The sequence below is a fragment of the Mesocricetus auratus genome, unplaced genomic scaffold (genome assembly GCF_017639785.1).
Source record: "Mesocricetus auratus isolate SY011 unplaced genomic scaffold, BCM_Maur_2.0 contig_12050_pilon_obj, whole genome shotgun sequence".
Classification (NCBI taxonomy): domain Eukaryota; kingdom Metazoa; phylum Chordata; class Mammalia; order Rodentia; family Cricetidae; genus Mesocricetus; species Mesocricetus auratus.
The window spans coordinates 1-12,138 of NW_024432323.1; the positions used below are offsets into that span (position 1 = coordinate 1).

The following is a 12,138-nucleotide window of genomic DNA, read 5'->3' on the forward strand; positions in this document are numbered from 1 at the left end:
AAAGAAGTACAGATACTCTACCGGGCTGCTGTGGTGTGTAGACAGGCTTGTCAGCGTGGATGAAGAGAGAGCCATTGTCATGGAGGACTGGCATTTTTTTCTGATTTTGAAAAATGTTCGACACAACTTCCAAATACACATATGAATATGAGCTTTGTGCTTCACCCAACTGTTTGGTCTGAACCTGTAAAACAACAAAGAAACACCACGATGGGAAACTGTGAATGTAGAGTCTTAATGCATGCTGATACTGAAAGAAAAAAGCAAACACTCTAATCTCATAAGACTAAAACTGAGCTTGTGCATTGCATCATTTTCAAAGAGGTGCACTGGGCTGGAGAGATGGCTCAGTAGTTAAGAGCACTGGTAGATCTCCCAGTAGACAAAGGTTGAATTCTCATCACCCACATGGCAGCTGAAACCACTTCTGACTCCAGATCCAGGGATCCTAGGCCCTCTTCTGTCCTCTGTAGTTATTGCACACAATGGTACCCAGACATACATGCAGGCAAAAGTACCCATACACATGGATTTTAAAAGATAATAATGAGCCACTTGTAGTGGTGCACACCCTGAATCCATGCATTTGGGAGGCAGAGGATGTCCAGACTCTGTGAGTTCAAGATCTACAGAGCTAGTTCCAGGACAGCCAAAGCTATTAGAATATCCTTGCAGACTAAGATTAGCATCTGCTATGCCAAACCATCTTGTTGGAGTCAGATCAACCGTTCTGGTGATGACTCTCTATCTAAGCAGATGGTAACATCTCACCCTCTCTAGGTTGTTCCTTTTCCCAGCCTTGTCTTGAAAACAGCAATTAATAGTAATCATAATAATAAATACTTCTACAGTACAGCACTATAGAAGCTGAGGCAGAAGGATCTTGTGTTTCAAGTCTATCTAGGACTACAAGGTACAAATTTGTCTCATAAACATAATCAGCCAAACAAATATACTAAGACCAAACAGGAAAAAAAATAATTTAGGCTGCCAAATACCCTTCATAGTCTGTGTCATAAAAAATTTTAGCACTAAGCATTCAGAAATCTTTTTGGTGCCATTTGAGACATATTTCACAGAATTACTATTATAGAAACTTGTAAGAAACCTTTGCTTTATCAGCTTCTGGATGCATTGTTTTCTCTGTTCTTCTCATCACACCACAAGCCTCTGTGCCCACATCATAGACACACATTCAACTTTGTGTGTGCCATTACCATCATCTTTATATTCAATGATATGAGGATTGCATATAGTAACACAGATAATAAAAGGAAAGTATATTTCCATGAAAATTTAGGGTTCAGAAACAGGGATAAACTTGAACACTAAAATCAACTGCATTGAGGTTATTACAAAAGTTTGGAAACAGTAAAAAACAAACTATTGATTTTCTGTGCTGTGATTAGTTATAGATGTCTTTGAGTTGTTTATCTACATAAAACAATACTATAGCTTCTACCATGGCTGTGGGAGTGGGGGTGTCTCTGACTCTTTCACAGGCTCTTGGGACCCTTTTCCTCCTACTGGTTTGCCTTGCACAACATTAAAATGGGGGTTCAGGCCAAGTGTTATCCCATCTCGCTATGCCATGCCCAGTGGATATCCTGGGAGGCCTGCCCTTTCCTGAAGAGAAATGGAGCAGGAGTGGATCTGGGGAAATGGAAGGCAGCTGTGGTGGTGGAGAAACAGGAGGAGTGGAGAGAGGGAAACTGCAGTCAGGATTATTGAAAACAAAAACAGTATTCATTAATTGTGGAAAATTCATTTGAAAAAGTGGATTCAAGGACAAGACTGAGACAACACACTTAATTGGCAAATATACTTTGTAGTGTTAACATAAAATTAAGTTCATGTGTATCAATGTTTATGATTCCTCCATGGTCCTCAGGCTCCTGAGATGACCAACAAAAGTAGCTCAGTGAGGTTTCCTGTGGTGACAGACATGTCTTGTAACTATGCAGTCCTAACACATGGCTAGTGCCCATGAGGAACTCAAGTATTACACCAGTTACATTTAGTTGATTGAATTTAAAGACAAATGTGGCTAGTGGCTACCATGCCTCGTAATAGAGTGGCCAGAGAAAATAAGAGTTTGGAGAAATGAACTTTAAATTTTCATAAACCAAGCACTTGAGAAATGGTTCTTTACAGAAATTAGAAATTTATTCTCAAGATCATTAATAAAATAATTTCTGTGTTTTGTTATAATTGATTCCAAGTAATGTTTCTCAGTTGAATCCATCTACAACTCCAGCCCCGGGGATCTGACACTTCTGATCTCCCTAGGTACCCAAGTCATGTCTCACCCATTCACTCCCAAAAGCACATTCATATAATTGAAATTAAATTGTTCTTAAAGATGAAAAAAGATGCAAAAGCTCTTAGACAAGTTAGCTGTGGTAGCTAGATGATGATGACGATGACGATGATGTTGATGATGATTATAGGTAGATATATAGACAGAGAGATTATGTAAAGATGTATGATAGATGGTAAATAGATGATGGGAAGATGACATATAGATGGAAAGGGATATGACAGATGATACATAGATATAGATAGATAGATGAAAGGTAGATAGATAGATGATAGATAGATACATATAGATTGATGACAAACTAAAACTAGAGATAAACATAGAGGCATTACCACAGTGTTTTAAAAAACTCAGCAACTTGTTAGCATAAGTTTTGAAAACTATATTCCAATACATTTGAAAATAAGACACAGATAAATTTCTTGAAATATATGACCTATGAAAATTAAATTAAGAGAACGTGCACAGGTTGAACCAATCTATAATAAGCCAATGAGATTGAAACAGTAATAACCTTACTAAAAATACCCAACCCCAGATGTAGTTACAGCGGACCCTGTGCTGACCATACTATTCCATAAAATAAAAAGTGGGCATGGGCACACTTTGTTCACAAGAACAAACATAACTATTCTATTCAGTGTTTTGTGTTTCACTCATCACTAACTGATGTGGGATAATGTTCTTGTTCGCTGTAAGGATGTGTCACTCATATTGATTTAATAACATGCTGATTGGCCAGTACCCAAGCATGAATTTTAGGCTGGGCTTCCAGACTAGGAGAAATCTGAGAAGAAGAAAGGCAGAGTCTAGTTGCCAGCCATGCACAGAGGAAGCAAGATGAGAATGTCTTACTGAGAAAAGGTACCAAGCCATGTAGCCAAACATAGATAAGAATTACGGGTTAATTTAAGTTGTAAGAGCTTGGTAGTAAGAAGCCTGAGCAATAGGCCCAACAGTTTGCAGTTGACATAAGCCTCTGTGTGTTTGTTAAGGACTAAATAGTTGAGGGACAGGGTGGGACAGAAGTTTCCTTCTACATTAATGACTGTTAACCATCTCATCACCACACATCTGTGGAACAATATTAACAACTCTAATTTTACCAGTGTTCAAGCTTTGCAAAGTTTACCAAAAATACATGAAGAAAAAGATAAATAAATACATACTGTTAACACTGCCGAATTTTGGAATTTATTTTCTGGAGATAAATTAACATAGCCTGAAGAGTAGGTCCTATTTTTGTCAGGATAACTTCTTAAAGAGATTGTCGCATCAAATGCTTCGGTGTAGCCATGGGCTTGAATTACAACATTTTCAGATGCTCCGACCTGGAAGACTTTCGGTGTTGAAATAACATAGCTGTTAAAACGGGAAAAGAAAAGGCCCACTACCATTGCAGGTTTTCTCACACATCTGATATTTTTTCCTTCATTCCAGGTCAATTTTAAAAACCTGTTTTAAGACAGGCAGTGGTATCATAAGCCTTTAAGCCCAGCACTGAGGAAGCAGAGACAGGTGTTTCCCTGAGTTGGAGGCCAGCCTGGTCTACAGAGTGAGTTTCAGGACAGCCAAGGTTGCACAGAGATATCCTGTACTTAAATACATTTCAAATTAAAATGATATTTTGAAAGTCAAAATTTATTATTCTGGAAAGCGTACGTTTTCCAGGAAGCGACAGGTTATAATTAAGCCTAAACAACAGATAAGAGATAAAAAGCCATCAAGATTAATGGCCTGAGTTTGTTCCCAGAAACCTGCATAGAGGGAGGGAGGAATTGATTCTTAGTAGGTTCCCTTTGACCTGCCCATGTCTTCAGTGTGATATGTATGCCTCCCTGCACCCAGACAAAAATAAACACATAGTTTTTAAAAGCTTACTGTGGAACTTCCCTTCACATAAACTTTGGTCCATATGGATGTATCAATCATGCAGTCTGCTCATGGGAAGAAATTTAATCTTGTGTATTTTTCCTCACTCAGAATTCCTGGTCATTGGGCTTGCACAGAGAAGCATATTGCTTGGGTTGTTACTATTTTTCTGCTGACATCTGTATGGCGTCCCTCATTTCCTGCAGGCTCTATCTGCACATCACCTTTATCAGAGAGCCTTTCTGTCCAGAGCCTTAAATGTGACCTTTGGTTTCTGTACTCTCCTGTTTTCTTCATGCTACTGGAACTGCCTGTCCTTATTCATCCATTCTTTCCATGGCTCATCCATTCTATCCTTGCATATTTTGATCTTTCATTGGCTCCTTCATTCTGTCATTGGCTCACTCATTCATTGATTTATTCATTCACTCAGTCATTATCTGCTTCTTCGACTAGAATGCAGTCCCTAGGAACAGTCTTCTCCCACCCTCAGAACCTATTACAAGGTAGGTGTCGTAACAGTTGGCTGGTTTGTCATCTTTCTTAGACTGAAAATGACTCGACACTTATTAAAGCACATCTGGTCAGTTGAGTCGATGCTGGTTTCAGGGAGTCAACTAAGGAATGTCATCCTCATACCTCGAATGTGGATAATCACAACATCCCACAGACCAAGGGATCCCATGCAACGGGGGAGGGAGCTGGGTTGAGTGCAAGCATTCTTTATTTGCTTCTGAGTAGAACCCATGGACACGGATCATGAGGGTCCAGGTTCTGGTGATTAATCTACCTTTCCCTGAGCTTCAGTTGCTTGTCTGTCAAAAAGGAATACATAAAAATAGATGGCAGTACTCATGGATGACTGTGACCTTGTAATGAAGTCTGAGGGTAGAACTGTGTGGCAGGCTTACCCATTAGTCCACGTTTCCTGGCATTTATATTTCTACAGTTCTGACACTGTCAGGGAGGAAGTGAAGTGCTGAGCAGGAGACTACAGTGAAATCCTGTCTCCCTAGCAGTGTGACCCTGGACCCCTCACTTCTCCTGTCTGGACTTGCCATCGCATGTGGACTGAGCAGGCTCTGCACATTAGCCAAGGCCTATAGCACCGGTTAGCCAGGGAGCTGAAGGCAGAGTCTCATGTGGACACGTGATTTGAGACCGGCCCAGACAGCATAGTGAAACCTCATGGTATAAAGAAGAAAAGAAAAAGAATATTTCAGTGAGGTGATTTTCAGTTAAATTCCAATGCGAAGATATTTGAGCACTATTAAAAAGGACAAGATTTTGGTAGCGATAAAATTATGACAAATTGGCTTATGAATATAGAAGTAGTTCTAACCATAGTTTTAAATTTTATCCCTTAGTGGGAATGCTTCATGACCCACTGTAACTAATCTTATGCATCACTAATTAAAATAAAATTTTGATTATTAGCATTTGGTTATATAAGACTACCCTATTGGAGTTACTCTGACTTCACTGTACGTAGAATAAGAAAATTACAAACTAAGTGTCAAGTACAAGTTGGTGATGAATGCCAAAATAATTGACTATCTTCGTTGGACGTTGCCGACTACAGAAGCAGTGTATTAGCTGCTCCCCAAATCCAGATGTGTCCTCAGCTCTCTCATGAGCAGATGAGACTATCTTTTTATTATTTCAGGGGGGACAGTTATGGTTAAATAAACACAGCCATAAATTTCCCTTTCACTCCCCACGACTGAGGACTAGGAAAATGAAGATGGCTTGTTTTACTTACATTTGTTCCTGTCCCCAGGTGTTGTCCAGGAAAATTAAAAAGCAAAGTGTCCACCAAATGCCCATGGCTGGAAATGGCATTCACCCATGGGCATGACCTTCTTGTAGCTACTTTGCTTTTAAGTAAACAGAGTTTGATGATTTTGGGTAAATTAGTTCTCTGGTTAATTATTAATGTCAGAGAAAAAGATCTTCAAGTGAGAAAGCTAAAATCAGAAATGGGCACATGAGGGTGTTTTAATGAACATAAAATATGATTAACATCCTGTCATGTCCAGTAATAAAGACCGGAGTGTTTAACATCAACTTAGACCCAGGGACTTATTTATTTAATTCAAATAAAAGCAAGGGCCTGGGTGCTTGCCAATGTGGGGGAAGGCTCGTTGCGGGGAGCGAGGAGTCTCTGCCTCTGGCTGTCTTCTCTCAGCCAGGTCCTTTGCTCTGACATCCTGCTACCTTCAAACTTGATTCTGGCAAGTTCCATTTGTGTCTAAGGTTGACAGGAGACTTACTTGGATTTCATTTTAAATGGATGACTTTTGAATGAATTTGGCCAGGTCTAGAATTGAAGCACGCAGTAGGCAGACACAGGTGGATCTCTGTGAGTTCTAGGCCAGAATGATCTAGAGAGTAAGTTCCAAGACATCCAGGGCTACACGAGAAGCGCTTCCTTGAAAAACCCAATAAATAAATGGTAGAGATAGACATGGAGATAGATGGATGGGTAGATAGATAGATACATAGATAGATAGATAAAACAAGCCTGACCTATAGAAGTAGCAGATACTTGTTATAATCAATGATAACTTAGGTCTATAGAGGCTGTCCAAGGACTAGATCCCATGGTCCATGCCAGTCTAGAGAATTAGATGGAGAAAAGGTTTTAACTGCCTGGAAACCTAGCAGAGATGCGCATGTGATTCCCTGGTCAATCAGTCACATAGTCCTTAAGAGGAAATGTGTGTCTATGAATGCATTTGTCACTCTTCCAAAATTTGCATTCCATTCATCATAGAACATTTTATTTTAAATGTTCATGATTTTCAGGAAAATTTCAATAGTTTAAGACAAGAGCTCAACATGAACAGAGATGAACAGCATTTCCCATGACAGCTTATTTTCTTCTTTTTTAAATCATTTTTTGGTTTTTTGGATACAGTGTCCCTGCATGCAGCTAATGCAGTCCTGGAGCTCACTGCAGACCAGGCTGGCCTCGAACCCACAGAGATCCACCTTCTTCTGCTTCCAGAGTGCTGAGATTAGAAGCATGTGCAACTACACCTTTCTACAGCTGATTTTCATAACTCCTTTATAATTTAAAAAAAAATGACACAAAGGGTACTACCTTAATTCAACTTATTTAATATTTTATGTGAATTAGAAAATTTTATTTATATTTTCCTTTTGTTAATAATCATTTGTACATTAGTATGTGATATATATTGCATTTCAAGTTAACAGAAGAGATGTCCTGGAGATGGAGGTGTATTTTAGTTGGTAGAGGACCTGATTAACATGCTCAGGCCAAGGTTGGAGGCCCAGTCCCTCACGAATATCAGGTGCAATAGTGTACCCCTGATATCACAGCACTCAGGAGGTAGAGGAAGGAGGACCAGAAATCATAGGTCATCTTGACCCACATAGTGAATCTGAGACCAGCCTGTGCAACATGAGATGCTGTTTATAGTAATAATAATGATAATGTTTTTTGATGATGATGATGAAGAAGAAGGGATATTTAAACATAGTACTATAAGTCAGAGTTTTGGTATACCCTACTTTAATTAGTAGGGCAATGGTATACCCTACTTTAATTAGTAGGGTTTTATTTGATCAAAACTTTAATACTGAACTTGTTAAAAGAAAAGGGAGTGGAAAGAAGAATTTCATACACTATTTCACTAACAGTATTTCTTTTATACATATCATTGAAAGGGATTCTGCCCTTATTAGTCAACTATCTAGCTCATTTATTTCCAAAGAAACCTGTAAAATGATTAAGCTGGGTTGCAAAAGATGGGTCAGCAAACAGTACCTTGTGATCACTTTCAGGAAATAAACCCTAAGAGCTTGAAAGACCGCCTAGTGGACAAACATAAGAGCTATATTTCAAGTGTGAGCAATGGTGTACTAGGAAATACTAGGAAATGAAAATTCCAAACCACTCTTGTAGAGAATGTTTAAGGAATGACAGTTCTCAACAATTCATAGTCTCGACTGATTTGGAGAAATACCTCATTCCTTCCTATCTTTCTTTTTGGACAGGGTTTCTTTTTGAAGCCCTGAGCTCAGCTCAGCTCAGCTCTGCTAGAAGCCCTGAGGGTCAGCGATCATCCGGCGCCCCCAATCGATTGGCCAGTGGCAAGCCTATGGGGCATATTCTTGATGGGTGATTGATGTGGGAGGGGCCAGCACATTGTGTGCATTGTTTGGCTGGTCAGGTGGTACTGAGAGCTATGTATGCAAACAGGCTGAGCAGGCCATGAGGAGCAAGCCAGCAGCCGCACCCTCCATGGCCTCTGCCTCAGCTCCTGGTGCCAAGCTTGAATTCCTGCCCTGACTTCCCTCAGTGGTGACTGTGATGTGGACCTGTGAGCTGGAACGAGCCTCTTCCACCCCAAATTACCTTTGCCATGGAGTTTGTCACAGCAGCAGGAAGCCTGATTAGGACAACATGGTCCTCAGAGCTTCTCTCCATCTGGGTACCTGCTGGGGTCTCCTTTAACCACATCTCTTTATTGCTTAGTAAGTGTTCTATGATGTGAAGGGGCTCCTGGAACGTGGGTCTGCTAGATACACTGTGGCCAGTGGACTGAAGACAGATGCTCCAACAGTCACAGAAGAACTTAAATGACTGTCCTGCCAGTGAGATGTTCTTGTCAACTGTAGAGTTTTTATATTATCTTTCTGTGGTCTTTGATGGAGTTGAAGACAGATAGTTATGGTTATGGTTTTCCTTCTTTATGATAATAGATACGTAACATAAGGAAGTTTAGACTCACAAAGAAAGGATAGATGATAGATTATTTTCTTTAAATTTTGCCAACTGTAAATGAACAAAATATTATTAACTGTAGTTCCTATTTGATAACTGTTTTTGGTATATATTTTACTATGTTAAAGGTAAAACCCTTTATTGTATTTAGACAGACAAACGGAGTTGATAGTGGTAATGTCCTTCTATATACATGTTTCTCTTATTGGCTAGTGAATAAAACACTGTCTGACCAATGAGGCAGGAAGATAGGTGGGACTAGGATGAAGAGAATTCTGGGACAGGTTAGCAGAGAGGACAAGCCAGAAGAGAAGGCATGTTGGCCACCAAACAGTAACAGTCCATATACTCCTCCAGTAAGGTAAGACCATGTGGAAATACTAAGATTAATAGAAATGGGTTAATAGTTAAGACTGAGATAGCCAATACAGTGTCCTAGTAACATTGTCCCAACAATTTTATAACTAATGTAATGTCTCGTGTGTTCATTTGGGGATGAAGTTCAGCAGAACCAGCCTGGACAAAGAATCTCTCATTACAAGACTTTATCCTTTTTCTTTATCCTTTATCTTTATCTTTTCCTTTCTCAAGCCTTTGTATATTTTTAAACACGTTGTAAAGCCTTGAGAGATTTTTCTTTATCTGAATCTGTCTTTACTGTACGTCTCTATCTTTTCCTGACCACAGAACCTTTTATCTGCTAAACAGCATGTTTAAATTAAAGTGGATGTTTTAGCTGCTGTCTTTTTTCATGGCTAGCGGTACATTTCTTGCCAACACTGGGAGCTGTGCTCACTGCCTACAACTCTTAAACCTTTTTTGTCTGTATGCGTAAAAGCTAAATCTGCCATGCAGCATGGTGTGTGGCTTGGAGATGTGGTCACTGCTTCCACCAGCAACTCACATACACCATAATGGTTTGGTAGCAGGGCCTCTTAAAAGAGCTGTGTTGTGAGAGCCTCTGCTTGTCTCTTGCAAACAGAGTCGACCTGAGAAAATGCTGCTGCCAAGAAGATGTTCTTGACTCTGTTCTTTTGTTTAGAATCCCTTTTAAAATTTTTGTCAGGTTTTACATGTAAATTCATGCCCCACATTGGTGGTTCCATTCTGAAGTTGGGGTACTAATGAGTTCACTAGACCCAAGATAAATGACAAATAGTTGTTCTTGGTGAGGAACAGCTTACATAGAAAATAGTAAAGACCCACCACAGCATGACTGTCCCAGAAGATGCAGTCTCTGCCCTTTCGATGTTCTCTGCCACCCATGAGAGAGTGCCCACCCCACACTTCTCTACCTTGGAATCATGCCCCAACCTGAAGCCACGCCTTGAAGGGTGGGGTCACTAACACATTTCATTGACAAGGAAAGATGCTACTCCATATGTTAGTAGTTATTTACAACGTATTCAATAGGATGCCTGAGGATTCAGAAAGCAAAGTCAGCCACAAGCCATAGAAGGCAGGTACACACCTTTAACCCCAGCTGCCGGAAGGTAGATGTGGTGGCACACACCTTTAAGCCCAGGATGCAGGATTAAGGGGTATGTAGTGATATATTTGCTTCTGTACCTGTAGCACTGACCACCCCATTTGGGCATGGTCACTTGTATTGACTTGACACATGTCGCGTCTGCCGAGCAGCCTGTGTCCGAGAACTTGCGGAGGGTGTTGGGGATTGACAACACAGAAACTTGTTCAACGATGTAAAGAAAACTTTAAGCAGGCCCCAAAAAGGTTCAAGAAAACTTCCTAAGAAAGGCTCCCACCAGAGAAGCTTCTGCTCTCTCCTCTACCCTGGCTGGTTCTGCTCGGACACCAGAGGTGGATGTGGGTGGGTTTGAAGGTGTGGTTAGTCTTTGGCCAAGGTCAGGGCAGTTTCCATGGGCAGGCCTTTTCCAGGAACTTATTGCCCCGGGCATTGTATTGTTTTTAGTAAACTTGTTTTTAGTAAACATTGTCTTACAGCTGCCTACTCCCAGGCCAAAGGGGAAGTGGGTCTCTGCTCAAGGTCTGGTGTCCCCACAGACAAGTTAAAAGGGAAATGATCAGGGATGGAAGACCCCTTCGGGTTGCAGACTGCATCCGGGTGGCAGGGTCTACATCCATGAGCAGGAGTACCCAGCAGTCACTTGTTTCCTGTGTACGTTCTTTTTCCCAAATAAACTCTACTTCATTTATACTCAGTCTAGTGAGTCCTGATTTCCATGCCCACAGAGGTAGATGGATCTCTGTGAGACCAAGTCGACCCACAACTACACAAGATTTATTCAGTTTTATGAGGAAACAGCTCACACAACGGTGATCTCAGCACCTGGGATCACACACCTTCACTCCTAGCATTAGGGAGGTACATAAGACAAGAAGTACCATACACTGATTCTCCAGCAACCCTCAAGATGAGGCGTTCATTCTACAGCTACATTGAGAATAGGAATGCGATGTCGTTAGAAGTAAAAGCTCTCTGGTAGCCTGGCTGCTGTGCTTCCCTGATCTTCAGGTTGAACCCTAATATCTGTCTCTGGGTCTTTTATTTTTCATGTTACAGTCATGTTGGCCTGGAAATGTCGATGAACCCCAGGCAGGTTTTGAGATTGTGATCCCTCTGCCTCAGTCTATTGAGACGTTAGGATTACATTTGTGTAACTGCTATGGCCAGCACCATAGACTATTTTTTAAATTTTATTTTATGTGTGTGAGTATTTTTCCTACAAATTCTAGTGTTTGGTTCCAAGCTGGTGCAACAACTGTTTGGGAAGGAGAAGGAGGTGTGGCCTTGTTGATCCAGGTGTGTCAGTGTGGATTGGCCTTGAGGGGTCAAAAGCCCATGACATCCCCAGGTAGCTGTGTCCCTTTCTCTCTGGCTTGTGCTTGAGGATCAGACAGAGCTCTGCTACTGCTCCAGCTCCATGCCCGCCTTCTTGCTGTCACCTTCCTCACCATACTGGCCTGGGACTCTAATCCTCTGGAATCATGATCCACCCGGGACTCTAATCCTCTGGAATCATGATCCACCCGGGACTCTAATCCTCTGAAATCATGATCCCCCAAATTAACTGTATTCTTTCATGATTTCTTGGTCACAGTGCTTTGTCATGGCGACAGAAAAATAACTAAGAACTGGTCTCAATATGTTTAGAAAACAGACCTTTACTTTGTTTTTCTGACACTGGCTTATGTCACTTAACATGTT

General features: G+C 40.8%; 1 protein-coding gene across 1 annotated transcript; it reads right to left on the reverse strand.

The window, feature by feature from the left end:
- Window positions 1–16: 16 nt before the first annotated feature.
- On the reverse strand, window positions 17–6,019 carry LOC106022124 (complement C5; the record flags this gene model as incomplete). The annotated part of the gene is made up of 3 exons (XM_040741053.1): window positions 5,955–6,019; window positions 3,490–3,682; window positions 17–184 (listed from the first exon to the last, which is right to left on the reverse strand). Coding segments are annotated over exons 1-3 (426 nt in total), but the record flags the coding sequence as incomplete, so codon positions are not given.
- Between the last annotated feature and the right edge of the window lie 6,119 nt (window positions 6,020–12,138).